This window comes from Pongo pygmaeus, chromosome 1 (assembly GCF_028885625.2).
Source record: "Pongo pygmaeus isolate AG05252 chromosome 1, NHGRI_mPonPyg2-v2.0_pri, whole genome shotgun sequence".
Classification (NCBI taxonomy): Eukaryota; Metazoa; Chordata; class Mammalia; order Primates; family Hominidae; genus Pongo; species Pongo pygmaeus.
Window position 1 is genome coordinate 53102307 of NC_072373.2, and position 17943 is coordinate 53120249.

General features: G+C 35.1%; 1 protein-coding gene across 7 annotated transcripts in view; it reads left to right on the plus strand.

Annotated features, from left to right (window-relative positions):
- Nucleotides 1-17943, plus strand: part of KCNT2 (potassium sodium-activated channel subfamily T member 2) — a 392642-nt gene that overhangs the window by 178762 nt on the left and 195937 nt on the right. For all 7 annotated transcript variants that reach the window (XM_063647669.1, XM_063647672.1, XM_054449259.2 and 4 more), the window contains exons 9-12: nt 2820-3000; nt 4312-4476; nt 6581-6717; nt 9444-9507. In XM_063647669.1, coding sequence (XP_063503739.1) covers nt 2820-3000; nt 4312-4476; nt 6581-6717; nt 9444-9507 — 547 coding nt within the window. The remainder of the gene's footprint in view (nt 1-2819; nt 3001-4311; nt 4477-6580; nt 6718-9443; nt 9508-17943) is intronic.

A 17943-nucleotide genomic window follows, 5' to 3' on the forward strand; every position in this document is an offset into this window, starting at 1 on the left:
AATCCAACAAGGAAAAAACATTAAATCCTGAGGTTTGAGAATAATTTTTGACTCCATGTCTTGACTTCTGGTCACAATGGGGAGGAGTTGGCCCCGACCAGGCCATGGGAAACCCCATCTTCTAAGCTTTGTTTGGCAAAGACCACACAGCAGCACTTAAAGAGTTGGGGTCTAGCATCTCCAGCTCTCCCACACTGGCATTTCATGCTGGTGACTACACAGCTATGGGGTTTCAGGGATGGCTCCACCCCTATAGCTCCACCAGGCATTGCTCTAGTGGGGACTCTCTGTGCTGCCATACCCCGGTGGTAGTTCTCTTTCTTGGCACCAAGGCTCTCCAAGGCATGCTTTGAAATCTAGAGGAAAGGTCACCATGCCTTCACAGCTTGTGCTCTTTGTGCACCAGCAAAATTAACACCACATGGATGCCACCAAGGTTTACCACCTCTGACTTCCATAGCAGCATCCTGAGTCACTCCTGCACCTGCTTGACCAGCACTTGGGGTGGCCAAAGAGCACTGCACCAGAATTAAGAAAGCTGACTCTTGAGGCCCCAAACGTGCCCTGGTTTCCTCTGTTGAAACTGTTTTGCCCTCAAAGCTTTCACACTGTGATCCTGTGATGAGGGTGACAGTCTGGAAGAGCTCCAAAATGCCTTCGGGATTATTCTTCCATTGTCTTGATGAAGACCACCTGGCTTCCTTTTATCTTACATGAGTCTCCTTATCACATGGTTGCTTGGACAAACTGTTGGTGTTTTCTCTGGAGCACAATTTTTATTTACAATCTGACCAGGCTGAGTATTTTCCAAATTTTTTAGGTTTTGCTTCAGTTTTGATTATAAATTTCATTTTTAATCCATTTTTCTCTTCTGACATTTTACTAAAAGCAGTCAAGAAACACAATACATCACCCTGAACACTTTACTTAGAGATTTCTTCTGCTACGTATTCTAGTTCACCACCTTTAAATTGTGCCTTCCACAAAATATTAGGACACAGACATAATTACCAAGTTTTACCACTTTGTAATAAGGATGCCTTTTCCTCCAGTTTCCAATTACATAGTCTTCATTTCTGTCTAAGAACTCATCAGAAAGGCCTTTCCTGTCGGTATTTCCCCCAATATTCTGGTCATGACTGTTTAAATAATCTATAAGAAGTTAGGCTCTCTCTACTCTCCTCTTCTTCTGAGCTTTCACCAAAATTGCCCTTAAACACTAAAAATCTAGGCTTTTTTTCTGGCATGTACCCTAAAACTTCTCCTGCCTCTGCCCATTACCCAATTCCAAAGCTGCTTCCACGTTTTTAGGTATTTGTTATAGCAACACCCTATTTCTCAGTGTCAATTTCTGTGTTAGTTCATTTGTGCTGCTGTAACAAAATACTTGAGACTGGGTAATTTATGAACAACAGAAACATATTTCTCACAGTTCTAGAAGAAGGGGAGTTCATGATCAAGGGCTCACAGATTTGGTATCTGGTGAGAGCCTTCTCTCTCACCAAGATGACACGTTGTGGCTGTGTCTTCATATGGCAGAAGGCAGAAGAGCAAAAAGAGGGCTAGCTAGTTCCCTCCAACACTTTTATAAGATTGCTAATTCCATTCTTGAGAGCTCCAGATTTAATCACCTCCTAAAGCCCACCTCTTAATAATGTTGCATTCTGAATTTAAGTTTCAACATGAATTTTGGAGGGGACACAAGCATTCAAACCATAGCAATTATACACTGATTGCTGTGTTGCAAATCTTACATCTTCCTCCAACATTGCACAATATATTTTATTATTCATAGTCTCACTTTGCTTTTTTTTTTTTTTTTTTTTTGCTAATAGCAGCATTATTTCTAATGTTATTTTAACACATTTCTAATTTGAGGACATCTAACAACTTTCATGCTGCTCTCTTACTGTCACCTCATCAATAGCTTTGTACAAATGATTGATTCATTTAAGGACTTGTTTTAAGAATTGTTTTGTGTCTTAGTCCATTTTGTGCTGCCATAAGATAATACCTGAAACTGGGTAATTTATAATAAATGGAAGTGTATTGGCTTATATTGGGTTTGGAGGCTGGGAATCCAAGATCAAGGTGCTGGCAACTGGTGAGGGCCTTCTTGCTATCTCATAACATTGTAGAAAGGCAAAGAGAGAGAAAGCACACCTGAGACAGAAAGAGCGCGCGTGAGAGAGAGAGAGAGATCAATCTTGTGAGGGAGCCCATTCTCAGGATACCAACATTAGTTCATTCATGTTGGTGGAGCCCTTATGACCTAAACACCTCTTAATGGTCTCACCTTTTAGTATGGTACAATGGCAATTAAATTTTAACATGAGTTTTGGAGGGGACAGCATTCAAACCATAGCATTTGGCAATTGTTAACTCCTCAAGTCTTTTACTGTCTTTCTCTTCTTCCTAAATTATAACAAAAGAAAAAGAGTCTCAAAAGAAATTATAAAAAAAGAAAAAGAAAAGACTTGGTATTTTGGTAGGGATTAGAGGTAGTGATTTCTGGTGTTGATGTTCATTCAATGTCTATGTGTATCACCCATGAAATCGTCTGTTCATTTTGCATGTTACTCAAATATACTGTGTGATATTTTAGCTACCATTTTTGGCTATTAATCAAAATAAGATCATGTCTGGTCAATGTAGGACAAGAACTTACTAATTATATCTTTCCTAGAAAAATATATTGTAAAATATGAGGGACTATTAAATGGCTTTATGAAATGTGCTTTGGCTTTCAAAAGAATAATGATGAGAAATTATGTGTCCAGTTTGAAAGATTTAATTTTAATGCATATTTGTTTCTTTAGCATTTGTGGGATCCAACATCTGGAACGAATAGGAAAGAAGCTGAATCTCTTTGACTCCCTTTATTTCTGCATTGTGACGTTTTCTACTGTGGGCTTCGGGGATGTCACTCCTGAAACATGGTCCTCCAAGCTTTTTGTAGTTGCTATGATTTGTGTTGCTCTTGTGGTTCTACCCATACAGGTAAACAAAACCATCTTACATTGTATAGAAATGTACAGAGACATGAAATTGAATCCTCCACATTTAATAAGAAATTGAAAGTGGCTTATTTATCTAACAATAATTTACTAACACATACTATCATCACATTTAATTAATTACATAAATTACTGCAGAAATGTCATTTTACATTTTATTAGAAACAACGAGTTGCTTTTTTTCCCTTCCAGTCATGACTGACAGCACTCATCTTATTTCAATCCTTCAAGATTTTTTTTAATATAGGGTACTTAATTATATTAAATATAGAATAATATAGTTTTTAATTATAGGATGATAGATCAAAGAAATAAATTTGTGAAGGGTTGATTTCTCTTGATTCTTCAAAATAAACCACAAAGTCATACACTGCAATGAAGAAAAATCTATTACTTATGTTTGTCAAATAAAATCTGGGCCAGGTGCAGGGCTCATGCCTATAATACCAGTATTTTGGGAGGCTGAGGCAGGTGGATGGCTTGAGCCAAGGAGTTGAAGATGAGCTTGGGCTATAAGGTAAAACCCCATCTCTACAAAAAAAAAAAAAAAAAAAAAGTCTGAACATGGTATGTAAATATTATGTGGCACTTTGGGGAGTGAGTAGGGAGGTTGCAAAGGGATGGATATATAAATGGAATTAAAAATAAGTAGATGCAATCTCTAACTCTTTCCTATATTAAGCCCTGGCTGCCCATGTGTGGGCAGATCAGAAGCAGGCTATAGGGAAATGCAAATCAAACTTGCATATTCCATTGCAAAACTTTGGCCACAATGTATCTGAATAGAATACCTACAAAAATGGCCTTCCTACTCCGATAAATTCATGCATGTCTTTCTTCCTGACATCCCTCCCTTGCACCTTTCACTTTCCTCCGTTAATGGCTACTGTACAGCTAGAATGTGGCCTTGTGTATTGTGGTAAGAGTAACTCTTATTGCATGAGATGTGGTTAGAACTTGACAGAGAATGTGGGAAAATAGCAATAAGGCTTTTCTCTTTCACTCACCTCTACTGGACATAAAGCAGAGGTACAAACCTCTTAGTGGCCTGTTATCATGTGATAGCAAAATCATGTTAATATGTTTCCTTAGAGACCTGAAGCCCCTGGGAGACATTTGCAGCCTCTGTAGAAATCATATGAAAAGTCTGTTGTTGAAGGGGAACACTGATGATTAGAATCTCAATGAGTTCCATCTAGGAAATTGAAAGTACCTAATAAACAATAGATGTATTGCATTGATTTATTTATTTCCTTACTGTGTTTTTCATTCACATGTGGAAAATATATTACAGTTTGAACAGCTGGCTTATTTGTGGATGGAGAGACAAAAGTCAGGAGGAAACTATAGTCGACATAGAGCTCAAACTGAAAAGCATGTCGTCCTGTGTGTCAGCTCACTGAAGATTGATTTACTTATGGATTTTTTAAATGAATTCTATGCTCATCCTAGGCTCCAGGTACATTTGGCTTATATTATGTACTATACTGGATCATACCTACTAACATATTGTCAAAGTCAATTAACTGATGGTGCAGCCTGCTTTGTGGAGGATTTTTATTTATACAACCAAATATAGAAGGAGTAAATGAAGAACCACAAATATAACCAGGAACATAGAAAAAAAATGCTGGAGGAATACTCAGTATTTTAAGTTTCCTTCTGTATCTACGCTGAAAGACAGATGGAATAATGTTAATGCTACAAAGAAAATTTTTCTTTGAATTAAAAGATTGCTTTTTCTCCCTTGGGTAGAGCATAAATGATATTTTTATGAAACAGTGAATTTTAAGATAAAATATAATAAAACAAGAAAGAAACCATTTCAATATCATCTGCTCAGTTAAATACTGCGGAATTTTATCGAGGATTGCTAATGGAAATGTGGAAGTCTGGGACTTTCATTTTTTTATTTTGTTTCCTGAAGTATAAATAGGTCCTATATGTATAGCAATACATGACCAAAAATTGGACAATAACTAGCTGAATTGAGAATACGAATTAAGAAGAAACTTTTTTTTCTGTCTATGCAGATACAATTCTTGAATATTTCCACTTTCTGCTATGGGCCAAGGCATTAAACTCCTTTCCTGCTTACTGCACTTAGTCTGTTGAAGGTCTTGTATTTACTCAACAAATTTTTGTCAAGAAGTTGAATAACTCTAGACTTCAAGACAATGCTTAGTATTTCTAATTATCCTTTCCTTGTGATTTGTGAATATTTTGTAGACCTTTATAAATACTATATTTTTGTGTTTTAAAACAGCTAATTTATAATTGATTCTTAAATGATAGAATCATTTTGTTCTATCTTAAATGGCAGAATCATTTTGTTCTTGTTCTTTTGTTTTCATATGTTAACTTGCATTTTTAATAGCAACTCCATACTTATTTGTTTTTTTTATTATTTATATTTAATTAATTTCAAGCTTACTTATTATAACCCATAAAGAAAATCCATTTGTGGGAAAATTTTGATCCCATGGTGTATTAGCCTGCTCTCACACTGCTATAAAGAATTACCTGAGAGAGGGTAATGTATAAAGAAAAGAGATTTAATTGGCTTACGGTTCCACATGCTATACTGGAAACATGGCTGGGGAGGCCTAAGGAAACTTATGGTCATGTGTAATGTGAAAGGGAAGCAGGTGTGTCTTCACATGGCCAGAGCAGGAGGAAGAGGGGGGTGATACACACTCACTATCAGGAGAACAGCAAGGGGGAAATCTGCCACCGTGATTCAGTCACCTCCCACCAGGCCTCTCTCTTAACATTTGGAATTACAATTTAACATGAGGTTTGGGCAGGGACACAAATCCAAACCATATCATACAGTCATTAACTTTTATCTAGTATCAATGTAGATAATTATTTAAACTCCAGAAATTCGTAGTAGATATATTTTACAGCAGTAAAATGGTGAATGTTTACCAGAGAATTGTAATTTCTATAGATCATTGGTTTAAACTGTTTCACCACTCAGATGTAATTTTCTCCAAAGGACCGTATATTTTGTAATATTTTGATATCATGTTCCTTTAATTTACTTTGTCAGTATTTTCAATGTTTTTATGGATCCTTATTCATTCAAATATTCATCAGAAAGTGTCCAAAATTATTGTTTCATAATTATATAGCTAAATGATATAAATCACTATCACAATTTTGATCCTAAAAGTAATGAAGTATGAATTGATACTTAAATGCTTCTGCCTGGTGTTCAATGTATATTTTAGGATCAGTCTGTAGATAAAACTAAAACCTTCACAAGCTGGAAGTGTGTGCCAGGTATAACCACTGATTACCTTCCCTTATGGTCTTAGTAAGACTGAAATAAGTTGAGATGAATTTATTGATTTATAAGATTTGTTTATGTCCCAGTTGTATTTATTATAGTGTAATGCTATTTAATATATGCCCAGGTTTTAAATGTGAAATTTTATTAGCAAAAGTTCATTTCAGTTTTATCATATTTCAAATTTTTCTTAGATATTTTATTTTTCTATGTAGCATAACATAAAACATTATTGTTTCTATTCCATTGCCCATTTTGTTTTGAATAGGATTATTATGTGGTGATTTTGTGTCCTACTGAAATGGATGTACAGGTTCGAAGGGTACTGCAGATTCCAATGTGGTCCCAACGAGTTATCTACCTTCAAGGTTCAGCCCTTAAAGATCAAGACCTATTGAGAGCAAAGTAGGTATCCCTGCCTTTCATCTTGCAGCTTACAGTTTTGAGTGACTTAATATTTTCTCTTTCTTCCAAATTTTAGCAATTTTCAATGTTGCAAGATGTGTTTAAGTATGTTTGAGTATAGACTCTTGCCTTAGTCCCTCTGCTGGCCAAACTAAAAGGTCAAAAATATATCATAAAATCAGTGTGTTTACTCCTCTTTTTCAGCCTCATCTCAAGGCAAAACTGTTCAGAAGACTGACCACACAGCACAATGAAAAAAGTGGCCCAGAATAATTATCTTAAGCTATCAGAGATTCAGTGAGGTATCTAGACTCACTGTTAGAGTAGTCTCCAAATCCCTGAATACGGTTTTTATCCCACATATAAAAATTGTGGGCTAAATATGGTGTGACATATCAGTGCAGTGTGAGTTAGGGTTTACATTTTAAAGAGCTTGCACTATGTATTGGACACATAGCACTTGTGTTGCCTGGGGTCAGAGAAAAAATGGTTGCCGTGGACTAGAGGAATCAGAAAGGTGACAGGACTTACTTAGCTACCCTCTTCTTTTTGTGCATGTACCAGGCAATTTGTCTTAAATGTGACATAGTCTTAAACATTTGTCACAAGTTACCAAGTTATATCATATGAGTGTGAGTATTATTGAGCATAGCGTGGACACCACGGAAACAGAGTTTCTGCAAAACAATCTCCTTAGTTTCAGATGCCAGAAGGTATCTTCAACAAAAGTGGTTTTGCTCAATATTTTCTGTTTTTAAAGTTTTGAACATATCTTCATGTTTACCCTTGAGTTGTCCTACATGCTCTTCTAGATTTAAAAGCCTCCCCACTGAACTGAATAGCATAAGTGCTTTATACTTTTTTTTTCTTTCCTGGATAACCTGAGTGTGCATGAGTGGGTGTGTGTTTGTGCCTGTCTTCACTGTGTGTGCAAGTGTGTGTGTGTGTGTGTGTCTGTCTGTCTGTCTGTCTGTCTAGTGAGTGTTGGAAAAGAACAGAAGAAAAGTCAACTGTTTTGTGGAACAGACTTCTGGACTCCTTTGTGCTGCATAATCCTTCAAATGATGACTAGATACCTAGTCAGGAACTCTGATGTTACCTTTGATTTATATATAATAAAGTCGATTTAATGGAGTTTTTTTTCAATGATTCAACTTCTGAAACAAAAAACATGAGAAACTAGCAGGATATAATGAGTGTTATCTAATTGGAAAGTTACATTTCTTTGTGAGTATTTCCATCTTTTTGGTGGATTAAATACTTTATATTTGTGGTCATTGTACATGTGACAGTTCTTTAAGTCATCAGATTTTCCCAGCACCTCAGGTAAACCCTGGCTTTAGGTGTTTACTGTTTGCTATCTATATTCATTATTTGGGTGTGCTAGAGAAATAGATGCTTAGATACTACTATAATCTAGATCATTGTATTCATTGGTGTAGATAATCAATATTCTTAATTTATTGTATGACAGTTAAGTTCTTCACACAACAAACATGAGTAATATTCATATTATGTTCAATATGAATTTGTGTAGTACATGGAGGCTTCTTTCCATCTAACAAATTTATCTGAGTTATTGGTATTAGCTATTAGTATCTAAGCTATATACTATTTAGGATTAATATAACTAATTTATTACCAATAGTCTTAAAATGATGTCTTGGTAAAAGCGACCATATTTACAAGAAGAATTCCTCCATGTGATAAAAGAAAAGGGAAGGGAATGAAGGAGAGAGAGAGATAGCTGTCTGGTCATACTCTAAAAGCTATTTAAAAAAATAAGTTAGAGTGATGCAGTATCCATTTTTATGTTCATTTCCAATCTTAGCTTCCTATAAAATATTTGGGATTTAATATAAACTAATACATTTTTCAGTGCAATTCCTCATGCATAGAGCATGGAGTAGGATTCTCCAAACAAGTTTCATAGGTTAGTTGCATGAGTTTTGAATTGCTTAGTTGAAAATGGTGTTTAAAGGAAGTTATCCAACACTCATATTATCTTAATAACCATGGCGCAACATTTTCCCAGAACTGTTTGTTTTGGTCTTACTGCAAAGACTTTTATATTTCCTCCCCATAGAAACCATTTTTTTGTTTGGAAAATATTTACTTTATCACAGTGAACCACAGAGATAAATCATTCCTTATTTTGAAAATAAACATTCTTGTGCTCTTAGAATGTCATGTATCAAACACTAAAATATACTATGTCTTTATCACTAAACTTAAGAAATATTGAACCCTAGCATGAGGGGAAGGGGCTTGGAAAAAGATGATGAATGATCTCCAGGAAGTATAAATACAGAGTAGAGTTTTACTTATGAATACAGAGAGGCTGTATTCCACCCCTCTTAGTTTGATTCAGACATTACAGTTAAAATACTATTAATCATAAAATAAAGACCAATATAGCCCCTTAATTTACTCAAAGCATGCATATAAAATATATTTAATCATACAAAGAAATAACATTTGGCTTTTATTAACTTTTGTCATAAAACATTAAGTTATAATAGACAACCCAATAGCAAATTTTTTTTTGTTCAAAATCAGATATAGTCATGATCTGCTAGAAATTCAACTTTCATTTAAGCTTAAGGATACATATGGTCTACATGTACATTTTGTGCAATATATGGACTAAAGACTGAAATTCTATTTTTCAGAAAACATGTAGATATTTCAGTGTGTGATTATTTTGTTTTTCCATCTGTATTTAGGATGGATGACGCTGAGGCCTGTTTTATTCTCAGTAGCCGTTGTGAAGTGGATAGGACATCATCTGTAAGTTTCTAAAATCTTTTTTAGTAAGTTGTGCTTTCCATTTTAGAAGATTTTTTTAAATTTGAGTTTTTAAAAATCCACCAACATTAAGTATTGGTGAACTTAAAGTTTTACTAAAAGGAAACAAATATTACTGACCTATCTTTTCCATAAGAACAGTTGTATCATTCATTGTATTAACAAAAGTGTTTTTCAAATAGTTTCTATGAATACTCTCATAATCTGTTGATCAAAATGAATCATATATAAACAGAACTAGACCATTTTTATTAAATATGTCTTATGATATGCAGTTTTGTTAAAGTGGCCTTAATTTTTTCAATCTTAAGACAAAGCAGATGGATCAGGCATTAGAACCAATTGGAGAGTTTCTTAAAACTATGCATTTGAGAACCTTCTATTCAAGATATTTGGGGTGGTAATCAACAATCTCTATATTTTTAAAAGCTCCCCAGGTAATTCTGAAACACATTTCAGTTTGGTAACCTTTGGCTTATATGATATTTATGATGCATTTTTTAGGTCCACAGCTCTATCAAACTTATAACTAAATTAAATTGTATAAAGCAAATAATGGTATAAACTACATTTAAAATTTTTTTATTTTATTATTTTTTAAAGTGCTTCATTATTTTATGTTCAGTAAATTCTACTACCTCCTGTGTTTCTAAGCCAATGACTCCATATCTAGCCATTATCTGCGGTGTGTGGACAAATGAGAACAATTGGTGGTTTCTATAGAGAATGGGAAAAGGCAAAGTGTGCATAGATCTTTCAGGTATATGTTTTATTCTCTTCTGGAGCACTTAATAGGCATACTCTTTTACATTAATCTAGGACTGTAAGTCCTGAATGGGCAGGCTCTGTGTTGTCCTCACTCTAATTTACCTAAACTACTTATCCATTTCTAAAATGTTTAAACTGATTTTCTCATCTTTCATTTGGAGTGGGCTGCTATTAGCTGAATTGTGGGCCTACAAAATTCCTGCGTTGAAGTCCCAACCCTCAGTACCTCAGCATGTGAACTTATGTGGTGATAAGGTGTTGAAAGAAGTAATAAATTTATAATGAGACCATTAGGGTAGGCACTAATCCAATATGACCAGTGTCCTTATAAAAAGAGGAAATTTGGAGGCAGACATGTATACAGGGAAAACACCATGTAAAGATGAATACGGCAATATACATGCCAAGGAGAGAGGTCTGGAACAGATCTTTCCCTCACAGCTCTCAGGAAGATCCAACCCTGCCAACAACTTGATTTCCGAATTCCAGTCTGTAGAACTGTGAGACAATAAAATTCTGTTGTTTAAGCCATTCAGGTTGTGGTACTTTGTTTGGCAGCCCTTGGAAACTAATAGAAGAGTGTAGACCAAAAAATGATTGGAAAACTTTTAAAATATTTTTTGAAACATATATATGAGAAAAAGTATCTGCTCCCCATTTTCTTCACAATTACTACCTTAATTCAGATCAGACTGATTCATCAGTTCATTTAAGCACTACTTTAATCGCTTCTTAATTGGTTCAACATAGTAGGTACTCCAAACATGTTTATTGAAGAAATGAATTTGAACTGAAGATAATCAAGTGTTTCTATAATTCTTTGACTTATGTAATTGTGAGTGTTGTGCTCCCTCGAGTGGTAATTTGGCTTTAAATTACTTTCAGTTTTTCAGTATGTGTACTATCTTTGTGTAGCAAAAGAGGTGTAAGCATTAGGAAATAAATACGTAATACCTTCTAGAGTACCCTTTATAATGTGAATTTGGAATCTTTTAGTTAATCAAATGCATTCTCTTTTTTTTCCTGACACTACTAAATTGGAAGAAATGAGTAAGAAGGTTTACACCTATAGGGACAACAGATTTGGTAGATGAGACAATACTAATTTTATATTAATAATAATTTTGCAAGCTACAAAGCAGATGGATGAGTGGCAACAGTGAAGGAAGTTAAAATTTAAGTTGAGACAGGAAACAAATTAGAAGCAAGCTGCTTTTTGCAACCAAACCTCAACAGTCTCAGAAAATAGAGGTACCAGATGTCTCTGAATGTAAGGTTATATGTATGACTAAATACATGAATACTGGTTAGACGTCTATAAGAAAAGTAGGTTCTTTGAACCCCTATACATATCCATTGCTGGTTACTTTCCTAATCTGGGTAAAAGAGTTTGCTATTTGGAGAATTTGATCCAGGGATACTCTCTACTCAGAAACACCAGCTACAGTTAAGAGTCTAGGTACCATGCTAAAATTAAGGGAATTAAGAGTAATCATATCACTGAACATGATATGATTTTCCCAAATGACTCTGAGAACCATTACAGCCTGGTACATATCTCTATTGACATTGACAAAAGATTGGAGGAGTTTCCTCAGGGGAAATGGTTCAACACAAGATAAAATGCCTTATATCATTCAATCAAAAGTGTGTGTGCCTGTGTGTGTCTGTGTGTCTGTGTGTGCAGAGATATGAAACCTGGTGTTCCCCAGTGCAATATTAAACATTGATCACTCTAAAATAAAATCTATGTGAAAAAAGCTCTCTGTCTCTACTCAAATGCTAACCTCTTTTGAGTGCTTAACTCCTACTTGTATTCAGACACCAGACACCAGACATAGGGATTTGAGGACATTTCTAACAAGAACAAGAAGGAATAAGCAAACAAACAAACAAAAACCATACACAAAAAGAGAAACTCAGAGGAAACAAACAATACTATATAGTTCTGGAAATAGAAATCAATCTTAAAATATATATTTAATAAATATTCCTAGTAATATGAGAATATGGTACATACATAAAATAAGAATAGTAGACTAGATCACAAAACAAACAAGACACTCAGTGAACCTGAAAGAGCTCCTGGAAATTAAAGCTAGCATAACAAATGAATAATTTAATAAAAGGCCTAGAAGGTAAACCTAAGGACATTGAAGAATGAAGAATAATACAATGAACAGTAAAACCAAATAGTGTAAAAGAAGAATTAAAAAGGTGAGAAAATTATGGTAGTTAGACAGAAGCAATATCAATATAGTAGGAATTTAAGAAAGGGATTTTATAAAACGCTAGGGTAGAATATTATGAAAGACATAATACACTCAAATTTTCCAAACAAAAATTGTCAAATTGAGAGGGCCCACTCATTATACAATAAGGACTAGAAAAGATCTGTGCTGGTCAGGGAGAAGGAAACAAAAGAAGAAGCCAAAGGAAAAAGGAAAAGGCATACGAGGAAGAGAAACGATAGCAGAAAAAGAAGAAAATATTCAAAACTAAGGGTGGAAAATTGGAATGTCTTCAGGCGTCTCATCAGTAATGGCAGAAGACATTGGGACAATGCTTTCAAAATTCTGAAGGGAAATATTTTTTCACTTAGAATTTTGTATCCTGGCAAAAGTTTGGTCTAGTAAGAAAGTAGAAAGAAGTTATTTATATAAACTAAAGATTTTAAAGAATGCACAACTCTCTGGAAGCTGCTGGAAGATGTGTTTACCAAAAACAAGGAGTGAGTGAAGGAGAAGTAGCCTCAGGGGATCCAGCACAGAGGAGAGAATGGAAATTTCCAAAGTAATGTTGGAAGTGGACCCTCAACAGCAGGCTCTCAGTGCCAGCAGTCAGACCATTGTGGGGAGTGGAGAACTTCAGGAAGGCCACCTCTGGGGAGGAGACCAAGCTGGTGTTACCTGATGTGGTTGAGTGTATTGAGAAGAGCTTTCCACTTTTGGGCAGGGGTTTTGGATTGCATTTTGTCTCCCTTTTTATTTTCACTTGTTGGAGCCCTAACTCCTAGTTCTTCACAATTTTACTATATTTGGATATAGGGCTTTTAAATAGGTAATTAAGTTAAAATGAAGCCATTAGGGTGGGCTCTAATCTAATATGGCTGATGTCCTTATAAGAGGAGAATAAGATGATAGGATACACAGAGATACCAGGGGTGGGTGTGCATATAAGGTAACCAGGTGAAGAGGCCAATGTCACAGGCCTCAGAGGAAACCAACTCTGCTGGGACCTTGTCCTAGAACTTATGGTTGCCAGAACTGTGAGAAAATAAATGTCTTTTGTTTAAGTCGTCAAATCTGGGTTGTTTTTGTTGTTGTTGTTTTTGTTGTTTTTGAGACTTGAGTTTTGCTTTTCTTGCCCCGGCTGGAGTGGAATGACTCGATCTCGGCTCACTGCAACCTCCGCCTTCCGGGTACCAAGCCTCGCTAATTATTTATTTATTTATCTATTTATTTATTTTTATTTTTTGTATTTTTAGTAGAGATGGAGTTTCTCCATGTTGGTCAGGCTGGTCTCGAACTCCCGACCTCAGGTGATCTGCCTGCCTTGACCTCCCAAAGTGCTGGGATTACAGGTGTGAGCCACCGTGCCCGGCCAAATCTGGGGTATTTTTTTATGGTAGCCCAAGCAGACAGATTCTGAATTAGTAATGAGTGGTTAGAAAACTAACAAATGTCAAAAGAGACAATTAGAAAGGAAAACAGATCATTCAAGATTGGAAATATAATTATAGCGCTCAACATGCTGTTCTATGAAAAACAGCCATAATAATGTGAACACTGATGATTGGTTTAACAAAAATTATTGAACTACAGTCATGCACCACATAACATTTCAGTGACACACTGAATATACAATGGTAGTCCCATAGGATTATAATGGAGCTGAAAAATTCCTATTGCCTAGTGACATCATAGCTGTTGTAACCTAGCAGTGCAGAGCTTATGTGTTTGTGATGATGTTGACTAAGATCAATAGGTTATACCCTATAGCCTAGTATGTACTAGGCTGTACCATTTAGATTTGTGCAAGTACAGTCTATGCCCAATGACAAAATCGTCTAATGATGGATTTCTCAGAATATATCCCCATCGCTAAGTGAATCACGACTTGTATATTCAAAGGATGGGAAACGGGAAATTCAGAATGAGGGATGAGAAGAAAGTTATACTCTTTTGATCCATACTAGAAAGCTAGTAGATAATAATTTAAATTGAAAAGCAGGAAATAGTATTGAAATCATAGTTAGAAATATGGAAAGAGGTTAAGAGAATACCCAGTTTTAGGGCTGTAAAGGGACTACCTCTGCGGAGTGAAAATATGTGTGAGAGTAGGAAGGGGAGAGAAGGCTGCACTTATATGTTATGGAACTTGTCTTTTTGGACTATGTACATGTATAGGTTTGATAGCATTTTTAATTCAATGTGATTTAGAATATGTCTTGGTCTAGGAAAAAAATCATTGATTTGAAAAATGTGCCATTAGTTGTGAGGAGGTAAGCAGGTTTCTTGTCATGTCAGCTTCACGTAACCCTTGAGATGTCAGTATAAACATGGGTAAATTTGCAGTTGAACTGCCTGTGTTTTTCATATATGTACTTTTTTGTCTTTCAATAAAAATTTATTTACAAGAAAAAGTGGCAGGCTGGATTTGGTCTCCAGGCCCTCATAGTTTGCTGACCTCTGCTATAGATAATTAATATTGTTTTAAAAAAAATTTCTGTGGGTATATAATAGATGCATTTACTTACGTTAAGTGAAATAAGTCAGACACAGGAAGGCAAACATTTCATGGGATCTAAAAATCAAAGCAATTGAACTAATGGACATAGAGAGTAGAAGGATGGTAACCAGAGGCTGGGAAGGGTAGTGGGGGAGTGGTGACGGGGAGATTGGGATGGTTAATGGGTACAAAATAAAATAGAATGAATGAGACCTACTATGTGATAGCACAACAGAGTGACTATAGTCAATAATAACTCAATTGTACGTTTAAAAATAACTAAGAGTATAATTGGATTATGTGTAACACAAAGGATAAATGATTGAGGGGATGGATACTTATATATTTTTAAATTCAACTTTCATCTAAACTTCTGATTAAATTATTCTGTCTTGCTTTTACTTATGAATCAGGAGAAGAAATAAGGCATGCCAAGTGAAGCTTCATAAAACAGGTAGAACTCAACAGCTGTTATACTTTTGGAAAAACTGTTTTGTGAAACAAGTAGCATATACGGCTGTGAAAAGTTTAGCAGAGTAGCAAGGGGTCAGTAGGTACAGTAGTATCCCCCTTATCCACGGGGAATACTTTCCAACATCCCCAGCTGATGCCTATAATTTCCGATAGTACCAAACCCTATATATAGTATGCACTAATTTCTTTTTTCTTCTTCACAATTTCATGGATAGAGTATTCGGTCTTACTATAGATCTTAGCAACCTCAGCATAAGATATTTTTCTTTCCTTATTAACTTGAGAACTTTCATCTTTTCACTTCAAGGAGGCACTTGATGCCTTCTTTTCGGCATATCCAAATTGGCAGCATTGCTACTCTTGAACTTTGGACCACTAAGTAAAATAAGGGCCACTTGAACACAAGCACTGCAATACTTCAAGAGCCAATGTGATAACCAAGACAGCTACTAAGTGACTAATGGATGGGAAGCAATATATAGTGTGAATATAATGGACAAAAGGATGATTCATGTCCTGAGTGGGACAGGGTGGGATGGAGTGAGATTTTATGCTACTTAGAATGGCATGTAACTTAAAACTTATAAATTATTTATTTCTAGAATTTTCCTTTTAATATTATTGGGTCAAAGTTAATCTTGGGTAACTGAAACTGTGGGAAGGCAAAACTGTGGATGGGGGGACTATTATATAAGGAAAGCATGTCAGTTCTTAAAAACCTAGCAGGGAAGTCAGTGTCAGAATTGGGACATCTTGAAGAAAGGGACAACAAGAGAGTGTCATTGAGTCCTGGTAACTGGGTGGAGTTTCAGTTCTTGATAGAAAGGGTAAGAAAGAAAAACTCATGTTCATGAGTGGTACAGTATCTCTGCTCCTTTGGCAAAGACTGGAATCTCTTTTAATTGTTTTATGTTTGGATGTACAGGGACTCATGGAAGTGTCTACAGCCCTTGGAGAGACAGAAACTTTGAGAGACTTGGTTATAAAATAGAAAGCAGACTATTCCTAATATGCTCATATCTGGACATAACAATAGGCTGTATCATTCACCTCTTTTTAAAACCATTTATTTATATATCTATATATTTATATATAGGTGAGCACAATGATTCAAATAAAGATGTAGACAAATTATGCATTATGCTAAATAGCTAACAATGTTAGCATACAGGACACCATGTTGCTTTGTAATTAACATTCTCCCATGTAATGTATTGTTTCTTAGAAAGGATCTGGCATAGTTGCTGATGCAAACACTACATTATGTCTTACACAGAGGTTGATTAAACAGTTCTCTTAAAGGACACTCCTCATCCTCCAGCATTTGATGTAAACTCAATCAGGATAGTAGAAGTCTTTGCTCTTTGATTCCCCAAAAGTTAATAAATGCATGTTTTCTCCAGTTTTCAAAATGTCGAGGTCTGCTTGTTTTGTTTGTATCATTTTGTAGGGACTGTATGATGAATACATGAGAGCTTGGTCCAGATCATTTCTTTCAGTTGCCTCTCCCCAAGTAAGTTGTTCTTGAAGAGAATAAGCAATTCCTCCTTTGTGATTAAACAGTCCTGCTACAATTTAATCATTTCACATGCAGTAAACTTTTCTTGGATATTCATTTGGAAGAAAATGAACTGTTTTGACGTTTGCCCTTAATATGATCAAGCCAGTGTCACTGTCATTTTATGTGCTTCCAGTACACAGCCAGTGTCTTGGGAGGGCCAGAAGTCTTGGAAGGGCCAGAAGTCTTGGAATCATGGTATGTTTTTACATAATGTAAAATACTCCAACTTGTCTGAAGACTGTCAGGTGTCCCTTTTCTTAAACTCACTCACACTAAATAGTTGAACCATATGGAAAAATCATGGAGAATTATTTGGGGGAAATTCTCTTTCCATCTTACAAGGTATAAAAATCAAAGCTTATTCCTAGGCTACATACTCTTCAACATGGTTCAAAATTGTATTTAAACCACTAGTAAGTAGTGAGAATAAACAGGCACATTTTACATTTTACCAACACAGTTAAGGAGAACAACAACAAACAACAACAACAACAAAAACTTTTACTTCGTTTGAAAAAGTAATACAAAATATCAGGTCAATTACATGGAATCTTGGAGAAATATTTGTTAGGTTGATAAGATTAAGCAAAATTCTCTTTCTTCCCGTAGCCTCAATTCCAAGAATAACAATGTGAAATTAATTAGTGAAATGCTTATGATTTCTTAAGGAAGACACATTTAAAATAAATTTTAAAATGGTTATTTCTGGATAGACCATTTCCAAAAATTATTTTTAATTGATTAATCTTGCAGTATTTTCTGACTATTAGAAAATACTGCAAGTCTTAGAATTGTAATGTACAGAGTATAATGTAATTTTTTATAGTATTTTGAATTAGAATAATCTGTTACATGTAAAAATATATTTTTAAAATCTTTATAAT